This window comes from Eurypyga helias, unplaced genomic scaffold, assembly GCF_000690775.1.
Source record: "Eurypyga helias isolate BGI_N326 unplaced genomic scaffold, ASM69077v1 scaffold15474, whole genome shotgun sequence".
Lineage (NCBI taxonomy): Eukaryota > Metazoa > Chordata > Aves > Eurypygiformes > Eurypygidae > Eurypyga > Eurypyga helias.
This window is the reverse complement of record NW_010245834.1, coordinates 111,996-134,163: the sequence shown is the minus strand read 5'-3', so window position 1 is coordinate 134,163 and position 22,168 is coordinate 111,996. Positions and strand designations below refer to the sequence as shown.

Below are 22,168 nucleotides of genomic sequence, written 5' to 3'. Positions count from 1 at the left end.
AAACAATAAATAATAAAAGGAATAAAGGAATAAAAAGGCCAATCTGCAAATCTGAGAAATAAATACGTTGTTTGTGACAGGCAACAAGCAGCCAGGGAGCGAGAGACATGCCATAAGGAAGGCCAAGGGTTCAGAGCTGAGGAAAGATGGGCTGAGCTGAGAGCTGCCTGAGAGGAAGGTGCTCACGCTTTTAAGAGGGTGCTGTTGATCTGCTGGTTTTAGTTCTTGCCTTGTTTACTGGGGCTACGGCACCTGCTTCTGCAGGGGGCACAAAACTTGGGTTTGGGTGAAAAATGCCCACAGGAAATGAGCATTTGTGTCTTGGTGTACACAGACACTTTGTGTTTGTGTCTAGGGGTGTACATCTGTACGTTTTGCGGGAGGAAGCAACCCTCTCTGAAGGTATACTCTGGTTTGGGAATGGGTAATCCATGTCGTACCCTTGGGCAGTTCCTAGACCTGAGCAAACAATTCGCCATGAATAACATGTCTCCTCAGTTTAGCTCCTCCCCATTCATGAGCTACTCTTCTGAAGTTTTTGGAATGTCTCAGCTGTTTCAGGTTTTTTGGTACTAGGTCTTGCAGCACCAATCTGGAACAGGCAGGTAATTGCACATATTCAGTATTCAGAAGCCAAACTGTTGTTGTCTTCATTAGCTTTGATTGGACACAGATCATACTGTTTCCCCTACGGAGATTCAAGCTTACAAAATAAAATAAAATAGTAAGTTTTACTGAGGTTTAACAAATGCTCAAATCCATGGCCAAAATTATAGGGGAAATTAGTGGGGGCCAGGAGCAGACAGTCAAAATATTAAAGGTCAAAGCAGAAGTTAGAGTTGTACATGCGTTTCCCCCGCAGACTGATCTTATCTATGACGACGTGTCTGAAGCTCGTCCCTGTTCCTGCTCCTACAGGACAGCAAGCTTCATATTTCTATGTGTGCCTCCCTTTTTCGGTCTGTGAACTCTTCCAAAAGTAACATTATTCAGTACATTTAGTAAATACCAACAGCAAGTTTTTAAAACTTCCTTTTGACCCCATTTCAGTCCATGTGAACTGATCAGCATATTTATTAACAAGGTCTCAAACCTAGCTCATTTATCCGTTTCAGCTGAGGCGAAGGAATGGAAAACGGTGAATACGAGCCTGAATGAAGTGGTGTCCAACGCCAGCCTATTCCATTCAGTTAATTAAAAGCTGCACGTATTTTAAAGAACAATAGCTGCCTTTCACCACTTGTTTGCTTTTTAGTTCCCCTCTTTGGCAACAACAAAGTGCATTTTAGAAGGAACTGTCAGCTTTCAAACCGATTTGAGAACTGGAAACAGGCATCAGGGGGGTTTGTGCCGGGCACAGCTCTGCCTTTGTCATTGGGACTGGCACACACAACTGGTGCGAGTTATACGAGCATCTCTACACGACACCAGGCCAATGCAAGGGAACTGGTTATGTTATAAGAGAGGGCCAGAAATAACCCACGTCTCCTACCAATGCAAAGAATAACTGAAAACAGAAAAGGTCAATGAAATGAGTCAAAACAATGAATGACAGCGGAGCGAATTTTTACAAATCCCCATTACATCACCCAGGGAAAACAAACCGTGCTCAGCCAGAAACCACATGGTCCAGCCTGCGATGATCCCTCCTTTTCATATTTTCATTGGTTTATGATCTACTGGCGTGAATGTACTCGGGTCAGTGTTTGCGAATGCCGATTGCATACCTGGAGCTTTAGCACACAATGGTACAAATCGTCTCACTGCTACAAAAACTGATAAGCCTTTTCCCAGACAAAGGATGAAATAATGCACGTTCGTTTGAACGCCACAGACAGACAGAAAGCATTTTTGCTGAAGATTTTCTGGAAAAGCCATGCAGAGCAAGTTTGCACATTCCTCTGTCTAAATGGACTGTATAGCCACTTAATTTTTATTCACTTTGAAACAGAGATGTTTTCTTTGGATACATTATCATTGTAGCTCTTTTCACACAGCATGAAATCCATGGCTGGTTTACTTGGCTAGAACACCCTGTCAAATACCTGAAACACTAAGTGCCTGTGTGTAGTGTATATAATGGCACGGAAATCTTTATTATATTTTGTTCAGATGAAATGACTTCACCGCTTGTCAGCAATGCCTCTAGGATTATGAACATAAACCGAAGATACATGCTTCGGGATCAAATTGAAATGTCTGCCTTTACCTGACACATTCCTTACAAGCTGCTGACTGCAGCTCTGCGACCTCTGGGTATCGAGTTATACTTACTTTGTACAGTGAGAGAATAGCTCTTTGCAGGGGCTGTTTTCGAGTTTCTCCTCTGTCTGTTGGATAAGATCTTGACTGACTTCGGGAACGAAGGCTGGAGACTGGGGAGAGAAGAGAGGGGCACATTATCTCCGTGATGAGGTGCAGACTCTCCTCTCTTAAGGTGTAAAAGACACATTCATTATTTATGCCCTGAGCTGCTTCCATTCAATTCCAGCGGTTGTGTAAAAGCAAAAGAGCTTTACGTCAAACAGCAGTAAAATCGGATACCGTGGTAACTTGCTCCACATTCCACCCTATCCTCACATTGCTTTTCTGCCTTCTCTGTACCTTCACCTCCTTGCCCAGTCTCATGAATATGCAGGACCCACTCCTTGCCAATTCTTTGAACTGCTCCCTTGCATCCCATGAAAAATGTGCTGGCCTGAACTGTGTACAGGCCATTCTCTTAAACAAAAGAGAATTTGCCCAGTGTTTTCCTTTCAATGATGATTCATTGTGCTGCCTGAAAAATCCATCTTCTTTTTTTTTTTTTTACCAGCAAAAGAAAACAAGAGCAGACCGTTGGTATTTATTGATTTATATGTAAATAATACCAGAAGATGCTCGCATAAGTGCCTGGACACGTAAATTCAGCAGTAGAAGGACAAAAATAATCCAGCAGTTTTAAATAATAATTTTAAAACAGAACTTTGCCAATCAAGCACATGAACACTTTTCATCCTCTCCTCCCTTTAGAGAGGATGTACATTCCGCCCCTTCAAAACGCCCTTACCAAAGAGAGTGAGAGCTTTTGCAGCTTGCCCTGATGGTTAACCAGTTTAGGACCGCTGGGACTAGTTACCGACAGTTTTTAGGCAGTCCACATTCTCACTCACTGACGGTAAGCTGTAATTACGTAAACGAGTGTGTATGCCTGCGCGCACGCACCTATTTATAGACACTTCTCCCATTGACATGAAAGTCCCTTTATATAACCAATTGGATTTGGGTATTTTCAATAAATCCAGCCCCAGATGACAAAATCCTCTTTCCTTGCAGAAGCCCTAACACTCGGTAAGGTTCCCTGTCCATGGCCACGACCACCAGATGTGCTGAGTGGGTGGGTCACCGAGCATCATCACTCATTCCTGGCCAGATGTTCTCACCCTTAACTCACCCTTAGCTGGGGATATCTTGGCAAGCGCCAAAATGAATTGCAGGCAGAGTTCAAAGACACTGGGAATGCGGACACAGGAAGGGGCAGAGGTGGAGCCAGAGAAAATCTCCAGCATGGTGAAAGCTGAATTAAGTCTTTTATCTTTTCCTTCCCACTGCTGAAATGTGAATATGATGCTGGTTGTGACATGAAAAAGTAAGGTTGTTCCACTCGAACGTTTTTAAATAGGAACACGGTTTACAGAACTGGCTGTGCATGCGGGGTAACGCGGTCTCACTCTTCAACATTGACAGACAACCTGCAGAACATGCTGGCTATCTTGGACCTCACTGAAATATTTCCTCATTTCCTCCATACATTCCTGCATTTCCTCATCAAAAGATATCTAGGGAATGCCCACTTTTAATCTCAGACAGAGCATATTTCTAATAATTAAGAAGTCTCAGAGTTTCTTGAGAGGTAGATGAGCCCCCACATTATCCTCTAAAAGATGGAGAGACTGAGACAAAGGCAGATTTTCTGTTTGGTTGTCCACTGAGTTTGGCAGCACCGTAGAGCAGGGCTCAGCAGATCAGGCAACCTACAGAAATTCCTAACGGTAGATAGCCATGACTAAATCTGAGTCCCAGTTTTAGGAGAGCAGAGACGAGAGCGAAGCACTGAAAGAACTAGGAAAAAGCCTCAAAAATCCTGTTTTTCAGTCTTACAGCTGCTGCATTGAAACTACAGAAAAAAAGAAAGATGGGGGAAGGGAAGCTTTTAAAGGAATATTCAGAGAGGAACCAAAGCCTAATTATTAGCAGTATTTCAGTTGATTTGGGCTGGGAACCATACGGATTAATGCCTGTACTTTATACTTCCCATACACAATGGGGTGTGCCACACAAGCTCATCAGCAACCCAAAGTTGTTCTGAGACCTGGTAATCTTGAACATCTCTCTGGTTTATAGGATACAGAAACACTCCTGAATTCCATCATCCTTGTACTGCTGTGAACCAGGACTGTCTTTCTGACCTGAATGGAGCTGCACTTCAGTAAAATTGATAGTAGGGCCTCTAATTGAAGTTAATTAAATCTAGAATTTTTACAACCTTCAGAGGCCAAAATTGAGATCCAAAAGTGAAGTATAAACCCTATAATTGGGCATTTTGACCAAGTGACCTGATTCTTGCTCACACCAGGCAATATTTCCCAGTGAGAGGTAAGCTGCCATGTTAGTGTTGAAGATCATGCACATGATGCATTATTATAGTAGTAATTCCATCAAATTTTGTCTGAGAGCAAAGTACATGTAAAAAAATAAATTGTAAGCATCAGCTATGCCTTTTTCATAAAGAAGAAACAAAGTTCTTATAGGAAAAGGGGAGAAGAATGAGCAAAAGAAACTGTAAGACAATGTGGGAAGTATTTAAAACCGGCATGAACTGTGACTCTTCTCTCCAAGCTTGAGGAGACGCGGTCACCACTTGGTTTTTCAAAACCATTCATTGCTGACCTTTGAACGTTCCTTCCGCTGAGCAAGTTGAAAGCAAGCTTACAGTATCAAGGTAGGAAAAGGCATAAATACCCTGACATACTGTACACAGACTTACAGTGTAGCGCAAGCACTTTACTAGACCACTTCACTTTCTGTAACAAAACCCTGCTTTATTCCCAGGCTGATCATTTCCAAGGGATTTGTTGAACCAGCAAAACATTTTGTGTTCATATGCAGCCCTTAATGGTGTTCGGGGCAGAGCATCTGCACCACATGTATGGGAGCAGCAGACCCAACCCTTCCCAACTCCACATACAGCCTTTGTATGATCCTTCCTGGGATTTTCCTTCAGACTTCATCGTTCCCACCGCTCCCATTAAATACCCAGAATTGCTGTCTTCCCTGTTTGAGTACCGTACATACCTACAGCCTTTGAATGTTCAAACAAAACCAGGAACAATGACAAGCCAAACCCCAACCCACCAGCCTGCTTTTGCTCCCCTGGAGAACAATTAGGTAGCACAGGTTGTGAGGGCAAGAAAGTATTTGGATCCCAAGAGCAAAAGTTTCCAAAGGCAACACTTTGGCCACTTATAGAGGGAAAAGTTGCTTCTTCCCTGGAGAGGTGCAAAAGATTTCTGCAGCCCCGATGAAATGGTTATTAATGCTGTCCTCCCACTGCATTGTGGGTAATGGCTGTAAAAGCAAATTCGGCTTTTACAGGGCAACAGAGAGACCCTTTAGAACATACTAAATGTCCCGTGGCAGCTAGGAGAGCCATACGCCGTGATTAAGACCGTTACATCTGAGCGTGTGACAAAGAATAGTCTGCTAACTCTTCAAAAACACCTGCAGAAGCCTGTTACATTTTCCTGTATTCAGAACAAAACGCCGGGTAGTTTTAGCAACTACAGTTCTATATTTTCCTTATTCTCTTTCCTGAAGGCAGAGACTGACTCTTGATCTCACAATAACATAAATCACAAACGATGGCAGTCAAGCCAACAGAGTAACACTAGGGTAAAGCTGATGGAACTGAAACCACGCTCTGGCAATGCAAAAGTGCTTAAATTGATCCAACAACAAAAATTTCCCTCAGCACGTTACCCTTTCTGATCACACAGTTTAAGAGAAGACCAAGAGTCTAAACTACTTTGCCAGGTTTTCATCAAAATCTCCTCTCTCTTGTATCTTCTCATTTACAGCCAGAAACCGAAAACCTTCTTATAAATATTTTGCTGGCAAAGCAACATCTTGGTTTTATGGTGCCCTCTTGTTTAAATTTAAGAACAGAACACAGCTGGTAACCGGATTAGTGATTATCTGAGAAACAAGAAACGGATACTCAGTTACTTCTGAGTGCCATCAACACACTGAGAAAAGTCTCCACTTCTGAATTTTGTTTTTTCCAATTTAAAAGCCAAGAGTGATCCTCCCAGCTGCTCTTCCATGTCAATAAATGGCATGAAAACAGCTGAGATGTCACACACTTGTTCAAGGTTTGCTGTGTTCATGGCCACAAAAATGTGGAGATCGCTGTTCCTTCCAAATTAAGCCTCTGGGCCTGCAAGGTGCTGTTCATAATCTGCTGAGAGGTTGAACGCAGCTTCTCCCCCCTCCTCTCCTGTTCACTAGGATGCAAGCACTGACAAACAGCGTGGTGGCTAGGTTGGGAGCTGGATGCAATGATAACATCCATAAATACCAGGGTCTTGGTGGGAGCTGAGAGCATCGCAAGCTGAATGCAATCTGGTCTTTCCTGCCCTGACACAGTTGCCCCCAGAGGTCTCACACCGTGTCTCACTCCGTGTGTGCTGCACCTGGTACTGTCCATGGCCCGGCACTGGGCCCCTTGCCGAGGGACTCAAGGGAAATCTGGTGCAGATGAGATGAAAGCTTCCAGGCTGTGTAACTCCCCATTAGCTGTTATTCTGAATGTCACCTTGCATCACTATACTTTAAAATGTAACTCTCCTTTTTGACAGCCCTGTAAGTTTTGCTACAGGCTACATCACTCAGCCCTTCAAGACAGAGAATGGTGAACAGGACAGCAAACAAATAAACCTTCTCACAAAATCATCTCTATGTGTTTGCCAAGGTACTTATATCGTTTCTCTGATGGTGGTTCCCCTATGACTGTGTGGAGGATGCCTGAGCTGCTGTTGATCAATCAGGTAATCAAATTCTTTATAAAACAAGCTGAAATGCCAGCAGTACTAAGGGCAGCATTCAGAAGACCTTCTCTGACAATTTTACTTTTTCATTACAACATACTATGCGTTCCAGTTTTCCTTAAGACACAACTTCCAAATCTTTAACACGGATGACCGGTCAAGATTTAATGCGCTATAGGTGTTGCCTCAAAGTCTGCGGAAGCGAAAGCAGGCAGCCGGCCCACAGAGACTTGCAACTTCAGCGAGTAAAAGCATTTTCCTGACAACTCAGCAGTTGGGGTTAGCTCTTCTGAAACCGGGGTGGGGTGAGTAGCAGGTGTCTCTGTGCAACCGACTCCGATTATTTCCAATAGCTGCACGGAGCCCAGAGCAGATGCACACACACACACCACGAACCTGCGTGTGCAGAGTTGGCTTCTCGTGTGCAGCGCTGCTGTTTCTGTGGGAAAAGTGCCCCAAACCAAAGGGAACCAAGAGGGATGTGCTGAGACGTGTATCCAGTGAAGGTGACCACTGTCTGAGAAAGCTATGGAGAGCGGACGAGAACACCGAGCGTCTGGAGAGTTGAGAAACATGCTTGGGAAAAAAATGCCAAAGGGAAGCGTTGAGGAACTAGGTTTGTTTAGTCTGGAAAAGTAAGAGTGAAACATGATAAAGGTCTTTTAATATAGAAATGTTTTCAATAAGGAGGGCAGGGATCAATTATTTTGCATGTTTTGCTCTACACTGGGGGAATGATGAGAAGGAATCCACTTAATTGGATATGAAGACTTTTTTTCTAATTTTCCACACAGGGAAGCACAAGAACAGGCATATGAATATTGTGGAATGTGTTCTCGGAGGTCTGAAAGACCTCCAAGGGTAGACAGACATCTGTGGCTGATCTAAGTGTATTTGATCTCTCCTCAGCGCAAGAGGCTCTTGAGCCCTCTCCCAGCCCTTTGTACCAATAATTTTGCAAAACACTGGACTCTCTAGAACAGAGGCAGATGGCATGGCCCCGAGAACAGATGAGGAAGGGAGTTTGTACGCTGAGTGCTCACCAAAGGAAACCTGGAGCTCTGAGCAAAGGAATAAGTGTCTTCTTTGCAGTTTAACAGTCCCGCTTGAAAGACACTTGTCTCAATCACCACTGTCTCCTACAAAAAAAGAAGCAGCTCGCAGAACCCTGAACTTCAGATCAGGAAAAGGGATAGCATATATCTCAGTCAGACTGACTTTGCAAGAAACAGGGCAGGTCCTTAGTCTGACAGTAATTCTGTATCCTTGCACGGTGCCTTTCATCTAAGAACCTGGAGATACTGAAGCTTTGTTGCATGATTAAGTCTTCATGAGCTAGGTGGCAATCTCACAGTGTTTTACAGAACAGTGAACAGGGAGGTTAAGAGTTGCGTTCTGCAGAAGAGTTGATCATCATCTGTGATTGAAATCAAAGAAGTCTCACGGAGATAAATGAAAGCTAGAGATGCTCAGATTCCTCAAATCAGTCCATATGTAGACTGCAATTAGTGAATAAGGAACAGAAATCCAGAAATACAGCTTTCATTTTATACCAACTCTTGCCAGTGGCTGTGAGTCATCCTGGTATCTTAAAGCAGGACTGTTCATCACTACAAAAATTATGTGAACCAGCAAGATACCACACTCTTTAGAACAAAGAGGCTTCATGCAAACTTTTTTCATAAACACAACTGCTTTCCTGGCAAGTTTCCGACTTGCAGCCATGATATTGAAACACGATGAGTTATTTTAAAAGTCACTTGCATAAAACAAATAATGTGCAGCATATGTTATGTCTCAGGTTATGAAAACATTCCACAACAAACTAGCTTAAAACAATTAAAATTGTTTCAGTCAACGGACAAAAGTTCAAGCCATAACTTTCCTTGAGCTGCCTCCAGTTCCAAGCACTTCTGTCTCAATGATATGTGCATTTTCAGATGTTGACAGCGATTTTCCACACACAATCTATTTGCAAATCTCCACACAGATTCGCTACTAGTAGAGACCTGAAAACTATGGAAGAAACAGGCTGAAATGAACTTTAATGTGCGATGGTGCGTGATGGGATGAGAAGAGTTCATACACCTTGGAAAACCTTGGAAATACTGGCTTCATGCAGTTGTTATGTTTCTGCATTACATTTGCTCTCACATGGCTATGACCCAAGATTGGCACAAAATCAGGGTGGTAGGCACAAAATGAGGGAAAGATGAGTTAAGGTGGTCAGGTAATACATGTTTTCAAAGGGGAAAGGTAATGGAGGGCAAAACAGAGACCACGAGATTGTGGCTCTGTGCCTCCAAGGCTGATCTGCCCATGAAGAGATTCACTCCACGAACAGACCTGTGCTCTCTCCAGTGGGGCCTGCACTGCTGCCCGCAGAGCAAGAGCATGTCAGCACAGGGCACAGCCCAGGCTCTGCTTGCTCCACTGCAGGGAGACATCTGGACCCTCTTTGGGTGACCCTGATTTACCCCCAGTTCCCTGCTATGGGCAGGGGCAGACCAATGCCAACTGGGACTATGGCCTGGGCAGCACTGACCACGCAGTGACCGACGGAGGGGAAGAGCGAAGGGGCTGATGGTGAGAAACGCCGAGGAAAGCAGTGGAGGAAGAGATGGAGTGTCTTGGCGGTACTCTGATTTTGGGAAGTCCAGCATGCGTTTCAACCCGGTGAGGGAAAGGTTCCCAGCACTGTCACAGCACACGCAGTCTCCTGACGCTTTTTGGTGTTATGTGCAAAAAATGTTGGACCGTTCTTTTTTCTTGCCCTGTGTCTGATCTTGTCTGTTTGGTTTTAGCTGTGTATGTAGTAAACAGCCAATTCTACATCAGGAGCAGCTGCAACACTTTAAGTAATCAACTTCTGCATTTTCTTTTTATTTTTTTTCCTACCACAAAGTCATCTGGGCCTGTATGAGGCAAACCAGAAAAGCACAAGGATTCATAATTCCAGGATATTTGCTTTGAGATGACAGATGTAGGAATTGGCAGTGAGGTGGACAGGGAGCATGGAGAGCAGCTGTGTTATTAGTAGTAATTTATCTATTACGACAGCATGTAGACATTATACCTGAGAGCTGGGGGCCCGTAATGCCAGGCACTACATACACATGTCATGAGAGCTAAAGCTTCCAAAGAAAACCAATCACATTAGCCCCGGGAGTGGGAATGGGGGCCAGAGACATGAAATACCTCACCCAGGAATTTAGAGTGGGTCAATGACAGAGAAAAAAATTAAACCTGATGCCATCCTCTGATCAAATGACATTTTCAGTACCGAGGGCAGGATCAGTTCCTGGTAGCTAAATGAAGCAAATCAGCAGTGCCTATCCAGTGTGGGGTTTGTTTTGTAGCTGCAAGCTGATCTGGAGTCATGATGAATCTGTTTCCCTTCATATTCTACTAAACTATCAAAACATGTGTTGACAGACAAAAAAATACAGTGACTGAAGACAATAGAGCCCTCAGCAAACAGCCGAACATGTTCTTCTGCCTGGAGAGGTTGTACTAATCCATCACAAAAGGCAACACTAACGACCTCAGTTCATGATCTCATTTATTGCAGAAGATCTGATGTAGCTGCAGGCAGACTTGCTTGCTCCAGACTTGCTGGGCTCCCTCTTGGGCCTTGGTAAGCCCACTGGTAGGAAAAGGACAAGTTTCTTCTCTGGGATCCCAGCATCCTTCCTCTTCGGTGGTGGGGTACAAGTTGTAGTCTTGAACTATGCCCTTCCTTAGAGAAACTCAGCAGCCACTGAGGTTTCCTTTCCGACAAATGCACAGAAAGTATATGGATCAATTTTCATGGCTCTCCTGTTAATCAGCAACAGGATCTACTGTCTAGTTATACCTTGTTTTTCCTGTCCTCAGCAGACCTGTCTGTAGCTTCTGTCACTGAAAGCAAAGTGCTCCTTTCTAGAAACTACATTGCTGTTCCTGATGGTGGCAAACAAGCAACTGCCATGCAAATGCTGTGAGTCAAAACATTTCCTGCATGAAGATCTTCAATCCAAAGTGTGGTTTCCTTGGAATGTTAAATCATTTGATTCAGAGAGCTTTGGGGGTGTAACCACAACACGAGTGTCAGAGCAACAAAGGAGGAGAAAAGATTGCCTAGATCAAGGAGAAATTTCTTCCTGACTCCTACAGGTGACCAGAGGAAATCTTAAACACTCAAAGTCTCATAGAAAGTAATTTTGAAATAACAAAATGTCCCATGGGACAAAATTCAGTTGTTTCATCAGCTTCTTCTGAAAGTCCAGTGAATCAGTTGCAGACTATACTCTTCAATTAAATAGAAACACTCACCGCAATCCCAACCAGCTACGGGGCTTTGGTACAGCTTAGACTAAGAACCTAAACTGGTCACCACGGAAGCTATGCTTTTGGCCTCAATTAGTGAGAAACCAGGCCTCACAAGAAGTCCTTGGCAAGATATTGTTCAGTATCCTTAAACCCTAGTCCTTCTCCACCCATACTGTTTAAATAATTCTCTGGAAACCTGCTTACAGAGTCTTCTTTATCAAAGAAATAGTTTTTTTCCTCTTTTCTGTGGACACATCGGTGTGTCCGTGTAAGGGTGCTCCTAAACCAGCCAGCTGCAATTGTTTTATATAAACTTGCTTTAAAGTGGGGGAAGGGAAAATATGTTTTACTTGTTGCCTTTTTTCTGCTTTAAAAGCAATTTTCACACAGATTAAAGGATGAAAACACAGAAGAAATAACCAATACCAGTAGCTGTCAGCAGGATGATGGGGGTAGCTTACGAAACAGAATAGAAAAGAAGACTAATTAATACTAACCCGGATTTTCTAGCTACCCAAAAGTTAGGGTACTCACACAGTCCTTGGAAGCGCCATTAGCTCGAAAGGTAACCTCTTTTGTTAGCGACCCGCTGAATCACTGCTACAGTGCATTACTGCAAGCAGCCAGATGTTCGACAGCATTTTGGGGAAAAGAACAGCATTCGCACCATTAGTGGCAACAAAGATGACAGGACAATTTTGAAAGCTTCTGTTCTCAGCAAGTTGGTTTTTTCTCTCGTCACGTGTGCTTAATAGGTTTGGATAGCATCCAGCATCCAGCCTCTTATCAGAACCTCTCTACCTTTTAATGTCCTCCCACACTGATGGATAGCCTAAACATTAGCAAGCGACCTAATGTTGCAACAGTCATAGCTTGGCTTCCTCTGGTAAACCAAATGTCATTTGTTCCATTAAAAAAAAAATCCCTACGTCTATAAACGCTCATATACAACCTCAACGTTATTGAATGGCTTTCTTGCAGGAAAACAAACAGATCCCAGCTTGAATTCACCCCTCTGAGATAAGCCTGTAAACAGGAGTAACCCTTCCCTTGCAAGCGATCCCCCAAGCTGAAGCCCACGAGCTGTTTGCTCTGCGTGAAGGGAGCTCATGCATGAAGGCCTGATCCAGGCCTCACGTGAGTCAGTGGCTGTAGTGCTCTATCAGCTGCAGTTGGGATTTTGCCTTCAAATTGAACTGGCCTTCTGACTAGCGGGTCAGAATCCTGAGAAAACACTTGAATGAAGAAATGAAAATCCAAAAGAGAGTTTGGGAAGGCCTTGAAAAGGATTAGGAAGTGAATGAAATAAATATCAGGCAGGAACCAGTGTCCCACTCACAGAAAGACTGGAAACACCCATGAAAGCAAACAAAATCACTCCCTAGCACTGCTGGAAACAGGGCATTCTCTAATCACCTGTGTCACACGATCCATTAACGATCATGTGGTAATAGCCATCGGCAAAGAACTGACATTTATTGTAGGAGATGGCACACTGTTTCCAGTGGCCTATTCCGCCTTTCCTCAGCTTTGCTGGTTGGACAAACAGCATCTGTGGCAGGTTAATAAACTTGCTATATGCTCCATTTTTGACTCAGGTCAGAGTCTGGCTTGATTAAAAAATAATTATTTAACATACAAGCTGAGGCTTGGCATGCAGTTAAAGTGAGTTTTTAAAGTGTACTTGCAAGAGTGGGGAAAAAAAAAATTAAATATGAAGACTTTGAGGTGTTACATTTCCACAAGTGAAACACGCTGGTTACTGAAAAATCCAGTTGTAATCACTAGATGTTTTTAAAAATCATTCTTATTTTCTTATTTTTTACACTTACCTAGTGATATTTCAATTGATTGAAATATATTTCTTTTCAGTGAAATTTCAAACTTTCTTTATGGTAATATTGTGATTCCTGGTTCCAAGTGAAAATAACAGCCCCTACACTGGTGGCTTAGTGATTCTTCTAGTTGCATCATCCCAACCAGAGATGACAGGTTCAGGCATCTCACCTGAATTTGCCTGGCCCCCCCTTGTGAGGCTACTTAGCTGCTGAAGTCTCTAACTTCCTATTACAAGGGAATCAGATGAGAAATAAGCTATTTTTAACTTCCATTTTCATTGTGTGTCTCTTCATCCTCTACTTAGTTGGGACCAAGCATACAGTTGCCTGTTACTGCTTCTGAGTTTAGCATGCTACATCCTGAGCTCAGAGAGACATTTGTGGACCCATTAGGCTTTTAGCTTCAGAAATCCAAAGCTGAACCAAGCAGGAACGTTGCTGCGAGTCTCAGTGGGTGGATGGAAGGGCTGTGGGGGTCGGGTGTTCAAAGGGTTCCCACATTACTGAGAAATGGTGCACAGAAACCAGCGTGGATATGCCATGCTATGTAATTTAGCGTATTCTGCACTACACCTAGCGTGGAATTCACCTCACTGCACTTCAGTCACCTAAAATCCAACACACTCAAAGTCTCCCCTGGCACCCTGTATAGTCAGTGGACAGAAAGGCAGCTCATCTCTCCTGTCCAGAGGCCTCCCTGGGTTTGGACAGTCAAGGCTGCAATGTGTGTGTTGGGAGAGGAAGAGGCTGGACTCATCAGAAGTCTATTTTAATGTCATTCTGCACAAGTGCAGGAAAGCCATCTCCTACAGATTTCTGGATGTCTTGCAAGCCAGCGTTTCAGAGAGCTGGAAAAGGCCGATTCCTGTTATTCACATGTGGGCAAAATTTTCAGGCAGAAGTGGCTGATTCTGGAGAAGATGAATGACCCTTAAAGGCTTAGAATTAACTTCCCTGGCCATTGGATAATCAATACGGACTGAGTACAAGTGATGAGGAGTATGCAGAGGGGATAGGGATGACCCCCTGAAACGAGAAGAGGAAACTATAACGAGCTTATTCATTAGCCAAGTGCAGATATGTACATCCTTCCCGTTTTCAGATAATCCTGAGCAGGCGGCTCTTTATTTTATTTGCACAGTGTCCTCAGCCCTTTCGGATGCCCTGGCTAGGCTCTGAGAGGAGTCAGAGCAGCCCGGGGGGGCTTGCCCTCCCTCAGTAGACAGATGTGAGCCAGGTTTACATCTGTGGTTGACATCAATTAGCTGAAGCAAGTTTCCATTTTCCAAAGGGTCCAGCCAGAGTTCTTCCAGCAAACACAGGGAAACAAGAAGACTTTTGCCCACTGACCAAGTCATCCCAATGATTTTCCTGACCACAAATGACAAACAGTTAAGAAGCGTGTGAACTCGGGAGTGTAACCTTTCCAAAACAACAAGGACGGAAAAGCAGAGCTTCAACTAACAGCACTGCTTAGCATAAAACCAGTGTAGTTAATGATTCCAGCCCAAACCTTCAGCCAGTCTGAGCAAATGCACTGCAAACGCAGCCCTCCCTAAGTCTAAAGGATGGGACACAGGACTGCCCAAGGACCTATTCTGGGACAGCATCACCGGGAGAGAGCAGACTCCCTGTTGTTTCTGTAGGCGCTTGTGCAGTTTGGCACCATTGCAAGAGACAGAACTCCTCAGTAAGTGTTTAGTTAACTAACATTTGTATTATAAACAGTGGGTAAAGGATGAGGAAATAGGATTTGAGCAAACCGTGAGAAAATGCCTTTTAGTCTGCGACCACAGCAAAGGGAATCCTAATCAAGGCAACACTGTGATTTTTCAGATTCCTCTGCCACACTGTATTACAGCCTGGCCCCAGTGACAGAAGAATGCTTACTAAAATAAATTCTGATTAGAAAGCACTAATTTGGGTAACAAGGTTGCTATTCTGCTGCTCAGATATTTTCCCAGAATTGAACTTCAGAAAGATGAGTTTATGCGGTAAGTATGCTGAGAAGGTACTTCCCTGGACTAAGACAGAGTGACCAGCAGAGATATTGATAGTGCTGTCTCTGGAACAAGAATTATGTATTGATTTCTCTGGAGACTGGATTATGTATCGATTATGCTGCTGCAAAGCAGAGGCCTAAGTAATGCTATCATCTCTGGCTGAAATGGTGCCTGTAGAGTAGTGAAGTCAATAGAAAGGGGAGATGAGAAATCCATTGAGCTAAAGGGTAAAGTCCCAAGGCAATTAATTAAATGGTAAAATTCTCCTTGGCTCAAGTCAGGACAGAATTTCTACTTGAGTATTTAGCATCTTGAAAAATCTCCTAATAGGAATCCAAAGGACACAGTGAATAATGCTTTGAGCCAGTAAATAATTCTAGCTCATCCTGCATCCACGTACCACCCTGTGTTCAGACAGGTACTTCATTCATTGCTTACTTCAGTTGGGTCATTAATGAAATGCATAGGGTTTAGAAAAATTTGAAAACCAGCTGTGGAGATAACTCTTGGATCAAGTCTTCAGGGACTATCCCCTGTAGCCAGTGAAAAGCGATACCGTGTTGGCCTTTTATCAGCAAGATAATAAGCTTAGAGGGGGACGGAGATGAGTCACTGGATATAAGTGGTATACGCTGAATTGTACAAGAAATGTAACAATGTAGAACACAGTCCCTTAAGGCTCACCTTTCACAACACAAAGCCTGTCTCGCATTAAACTCTGCAGATTGCTTTACAGAAGCTTAATGTTTCTCTCTTTCAGAGCTTCCCTTACAGTGACAGTCAGCGTTTCCTTTGGCCATTCCAAAACCTAACTATAACACATTCCCTAGAAGGCATTTAGTAAAACTAAATAGTTAGAAGAAGAGGTCTCAGTACTTTAATCCGATTCTTGGTATGGTATGACCTGCCCTTCCAAGACTCAGCCAGAATCATTAACAAGTGATACATGAAACCTTCCTTATGGGAGACGGAAGGCTTCAGTGATCAGCGCAGATGACTCACCCAGAAATGCAAGTGCTGAAGTTTGAATTTATTTTGGTGGTGAAAATAGGAAAGGGGAAAGAAATCTCAAGGAGGGAGCAACCGAAGGCAAGGAGTCTCAGCATCAAGGCTACAGCCATGGTATGCAGCAGGACAACTGCTCTTTGCCATGCACAGAGCTGAGCGAGGGTGTTTGTGAGCAGGAGGCTGGACTTGACTGCCTGGCCTTGGCCAGCAGACGGGCTCATACATCACTTTAATTTCATCTCACCCCTATTACATAGATGTTTTCTTCTCCATAAAGAACTGATTTGCGAGAAGAGCACATTTTGGCTAGTACACAAGTGGAAGGCCAGGCACTGCTGATCAGCCAGTTTCCTTTTCGCGGGACTTTTCCCTCCCTTCCTTATCCTATAATTGTTCATAAAAACAAAGACATATTTTCATGTAGAAAAATACCCAGTGCTAGCCTTAGACTGGAGTAAGGAGATTATTGCTCTGTCCAGCTAACCTCTTGCAGCAAAGAAAGAAATTGCAAACATGGCTTTTATTCTGTGCATTTCCAGGAGGAAAGGAGACCGAACAGGAATTCAGATAAGAAAACTAATGCCGTCCCTGTTCTTCATATTCTGTGAAGTATATTAATGGGGATAACAATACACATTAGACATCCTATTCAGTAACATTTTTAGTACCCAGCTGAGTCCAAATATAAACTATAATGGCATATGGAGACTGTCTTTAGAGCCATTTCAAATCAATTTAGTTTTATATCGTGTCTCTGAAAGTATCTCAAGGTGATTTACAGTGAAAGATAAAATAATGGGCTAGTGATTTAGTAGAGTAGGGCATGGCAGCTGTCAGGCAGGAAGGCAAAAATGCTGTGTGGAGATGCAGAACTCTAATTTAAAAGGAGTAAAAAGGCAAACATATCTCTTTGCTCCTCCAGTAAAAGAAGCCACCAGGTAATGAAGCCAGGTTGGGTTCAGCTTAACTCAAGTGTTCCACGAAGCACCGAGGGCTTTTCCACTACACACACAGAACTGGAACCTAAAACTGAAACATTCCCGCTCAACTGTTGAGATTAGGAAAAGCCAGGAAAGAAATATTTGTGACCAATTCATTTTAGCAGTTTTACCATCGTATTTCACAACCTCAGAAATTTTAGATTTCCTGTGGGTTGGACTTTTGCCCTATGGGCTTATTAAGTCAAGAAGGCAGCTTTAAGTGCCTTTTTCATGGAGACTGTTAAAGCCTCTCTTGTTTAAGCAAGAGTCTAGTCAAGAAACATTGATCTTGCCAGTGTGGCAACCACTGCGCTGCTCCTGTTGAGCAAAGGCAGCCTGCAACTGGTGTTCCCTTTGGATTACAGTACTGAAGCAGTACATGTCTCACTGGGTCTCTTCCTCCTAAAGCGGCACATGCCTCGTTGGGTCTCTTTCTCCTAACAGACAAGGCCCTCCCACCAGTCTTTGTCCCCACACTGTCCCTGAGGAGTAGCCAGCCCACAGCTGGACCTCCTCGCAGAAGTAGGTTAACACTTCTTCAGAGCATGTTTCAAGGATGGGGAGTGTCTTCAGCCACAGGACACCTCTGCTGTGGGTTTTCGCTCTCCTGCTCACCACTCAAGTGAAGCTGCTTAAGGAAGCCATGAAAACACTAGTATTTTGGTATCCTCAGCATGAAGATCATACGTACTCCTTACAGCTCCCTTCCATCCAATAATTCAAAAAGGCCTGTTATATATGAATATTTCAATGAACTTTAGGTAAGAGAGAGGGAATACTAACGTCTTCCTAGGTGAGGACCTGAGCACGAATCATAGAACAGCTCAGGTTAGAAGGGATCTTTAAAGATCATCTGTCCAAACTTTGTGGGAAAGGGAGCCTAGATAAGATTATCTATTAGATAGTTATGATGAGATTATATTATTAAAGGTGGGGAGGCACTGGGACAGGTTGCCCAGAGAAGCTGTGGACGTCCCATCCCTGGAAGTGTCCAAGGCCAGGCTGGATGAGGCTTGGAGCAACCTGGTCTAGTGGAAGGTGTCCCTGCCCATGGCAGGGGGGTTGGAACTGGATGGTCGTTAAGCTCCCTTCCAACCCAAACCATTCTATGATCTAGCATCCTGTCCAATCGCATCTTAAAAGCCTCTAGTGATGAGGACTCTACCACATCCCTAGGGAAGTTGTTCCTACATGCCGGTTCTTCAAGAGGCCTAAACCACCCATTTTCCCTTTCAGGTTCCAGGACACATTCAGAATTTGTCATCGCTGTTGTCTGTAGGCCAGTTGGTGGAAGTCTGACACGCTCATGTTGACCCTGGCATCAACCCCTACAAAAGGCTGCTAGACCTCTTCTTAACTGCCCCAGGGAGCATGTAGGGGCAGTTCAGGATGCTAAAGCTGCAAAGAGCCTGAATTGGGAGTACTTGAAAAAGTGCCTCCACTCTCAACCACCTTGGCAAGTGCTGAGCTCGTTTGGCATCCTCAGGGCTGATGCCGCATGTTCTCAGAGAGCTCTCCATGCGGGAATTCAGGGCTCCCACACATTTGAGTCTGCTACCTGCGTGGGGTAGCACCACCTTGCAGACAGAGGCCACAGGAGTCACATGAGGCTGCATCTGGGAAAGAGGTTTCCTTTCTGCTATGCAAGTAGTATATGTTTTACTAAATGAAGAGCATGTTCCCTATGCAAATGAATGCACTTTAGAATGATGATATACTGACACATTGTATGTTAAATATGTATGACATTTAAAAATCTAAGCAAGAACCAAAAATCTTTTATAAATATTAAAAGAGCATGGAGTCTACTTTTTGTTTTCATTTTGCTCCTGATCATGCACTCTGGGAAAAATACTCCTCACATTGTAAGACTGAATTATCTGTCCAAGAACTAAACCTACAATTTTATTCCATCAGTCAAACTGTATGTCACACTATTTTTATATCAAGACAATCAGGTTCTTTGAAGCATACACACACTCCTACTTAAAAGAAGCACTCCTCTGAAAGCAAAAGACTTTGGAATCAGGCAATTTGTATCTTTCAAAGGACTGATAACTACCTGGAGAAAGGCAGCTCCTAATGAAAAGGAGCGTTCTTTGCTGGCCAGGATGGTATTCCATTAGGACATTCGAGTCCAGATTCATCCCTCTTTACTGCAAGCACCTAACCTGGCTTTGAATCACTGACTTCTAATGACTTAAAACCCATCCTTTGAAGGTTCTTAACCTCTTTCTTGAGAAAAAAGGACAGTAGGCCACCTGAACTCCTGAGTACCTTAGTTAGTTATCTAAAAAGAAATCAAATTAATCCAGGCCTTGATCCAGTTTTTTAAAGTTTTTGTTGCATAGGAGGCCTGTTAGAGCATCTAGCATTCAGCTCATGGCTATGGCACAGTCAACCTCACCTCTAGGAGGTATTTTCTGCTACACAGGGCTTAAACATCCCTCCGAGAAGAAGCAGAAGTTTCCCATTAAGAGAAAAAAGTGCAACGAGACCAATGCAGACATTAAAGCAGCAGCACCGCCGGGGAGGCAGTTTTAGATTACAAGTGAAGGAGTACAACCTTGTGTTTCCTTCTGCCCAAAGACGCTAAGGTAACTTGCAAATACCGGAAAAGCTTCAGAACAGACTGTACATATCCTGTGCCCATTTTACGTACCGAGAAACCAAGTACACAAGTGAAATATGAATTGCAGAGCATGGCAAAGAATGGAAACTCCAGCTCTGGAGTCCCAGTAATTTCCCTTCCTGTAACACTACCATTTTTTCTTGATGAAGAAGCAACCGCTCTCAGACAGATTTACACTGCACATTCACAAACTATTCCATGTGCTTCTGCTACACTATAGGGCTGTTGGCCAATGGATAAGGATGGCAGGAGTGCTGTGGGACAGCAGGGAAGGGATCTGGCGCCTGGAAATGCGCACCAAGCCCATCTGAAACGAAGCAGTACTATTCCTCTCTCACTTTACTAGCCCTGCTATCAGCAAAATGCCTTCCTCCATTTCCAGATGAGAACTAGAGCAATGGGGAAATATTTCCCCTCAGTATTTGTCCCTCGTTCCTCTGTTGACAGAAAATTTAGAGACAAACGGTCATTTTGGTGGATTTAAAAAGTAGTGGAACTTCATGCCCTTAATGAATGGGCAGCAGGAACTCATACTGGCAGTGCTAAATGGCTGCACATGAAAGTAGCCAGGCTCAGTAAATGAAACCAGATCCCAAAATGCAGTCTGAGATAACTGAAAGTATGCATTGAAATTTATTGTAGGAAAATGACTGACTGGAAAAAAAGTGGTCTGCTCTGCCCCTGCACCTCCAAAACATCTTGTACCATTTAAATGCTGTAGAAAGACATCTGCCAAAAATGCAATTAATTCTCCTGAAGGTCAAATGTATTTCTCTTGTAAAACAGTCGAAGCAGCAATTGTACATCTTGATTACCCTTATGAAAGCAATTTAGGAAAAATCCTCGGATTGTTCTTGTGTTTGAAGTTGTTTATTGCAGTGACTTTTGTTGCAAAGGTTAAGTGCGGTCATCAAATGATCCGAACCTCCCCAAAAAAGGGTTAGTCCCAGTGCAGCTTGTCCAAAATTCCAGCAGACCTGTGGTTCTGCTGGGAGTGCCACCCTGTGGACACAGCTGCTGCCACGAGCTCCAATCCTGACCAACGCTGAGGAACCCAACCTCTTGGCTCGAAAACACACTGGCCCATGTCAGTCCTGCATGTCCCTGGCTACACTGGGCAAACTAGGGAGGGGGAAGGAGTGAGTATTTTTGCCCCAGAATACAGTTTCTGTCACCAAAGATCATTTTTGCCGGTGCTTTCTACACAACATATGAAATGCCACCACCTCTTTCGAGCTGGATAGGAAACAATTGTGGCATCTGTTGATGACAGCTGAGGTCTCTTGCATTACACCACAGAGCTTTGTGCCCTGAGAAGCGTCCAGAGAAGACCCTGCTCATCCACAGGAGAATTAAGCCCCTGGGAAGCTAAAGTTCATCCATAGAAGGCAATTGCTGGATTGGATTATCATTTTTTTCTCTCTGACTGTTTGTATAAGACCCGCAGGTTTACTCACTGGAGATTGCCACCATAAACTTTAGGACTCTGGTTTACAAAGCCTATAACAACCTTGTTTAGCAAAGGTGTGCCTTGCAGCATTCCTTCAGTAATGCCACTTTGGCTGTCCCTTACCTCTGGGGTGAGGTATTTCATCATGATCTCCTTTCCTTTCTCTCCCAGCTTTTCATCTGGAGCAATTTCATATTCTGCCTGGAACAGATATAAAAAAAAAGTCAATATTTGCACTCATATTTCACCATTATAACTTCATTTTGGATGTGGCCTTAATGGAATGCTGTCTGAAAAATCTGAAGGATAAATACTGTTTTCAGATGGAAGTAAATCCCATACACACAATCCTATCAAAAACCTTCCACTATATTTTGACCAAATCCTACTGGTGTATTTTCTGAGATGACGTCTCTTAATTAACACCAATAAAATGTAATTCATTTATATTTTATAGCCTTGCCAAGCCAGCTTTCAGAAAGCATTCAGCAACTACAGATGGCAACTTTATTTGGTTTTGCTCAAAGGGAGGATGGACACAGAAAGTGAATGTTAATTCTTGCCACAGCAGTATTTGAAGCACCAGGTGAACCCCTTGAGTAGACTGTCTTTTTGGCTGGGTGTGTCCTTCCTTTTTATTTATGTCTTCCCCTTGGTCTAACACTCCCCCTGGGTCTGATGTTCCTTCTGCAGAGATATTTGCCCATCACTTTTAGCGATCCATGACTCAGTCTCTCTGGAAGGCAGATCTAAGAGCTGACTTCTCAGGTAGATTTCTTAGAACCAAGATGAAACAGGAGACACCACTTAGAGGAATAGACACTGTAGGCAAAATTACCTTTGAATTCCCCAGTGCAGTAA

General features: G+C 43.6%; 1 protein-coding gene across 1 annotated transcript in view; it reads right to left on the bottom strand.

Moving 5' to 3' along the window:
* GRK5 (G protein-coupled receptor kinase 5) overlaps nucleotides 1-22,168 on the bottom strand; it is a gene marked incomplete at both ends in the record, with an annotated part of 77,449 nt that overhangs the window by 11,777 nt on the left and 43,504 nt on the right. The window contains 2 exons of the mRNA XM_010150210.1: nucleotides 2,275-2,375; nucleotides 21,431-21,508. Coding sequence (XP_010148512.1) covers nucleotides 2,275-2,375; nucleotides 21,431-21,508 — 179 coding nt within the window. The remainder of the gene's footprint in view (nucleotides 1-2,274; nucleotides 2,376-21,430; nucleotides 21,509-22,168) is intronic.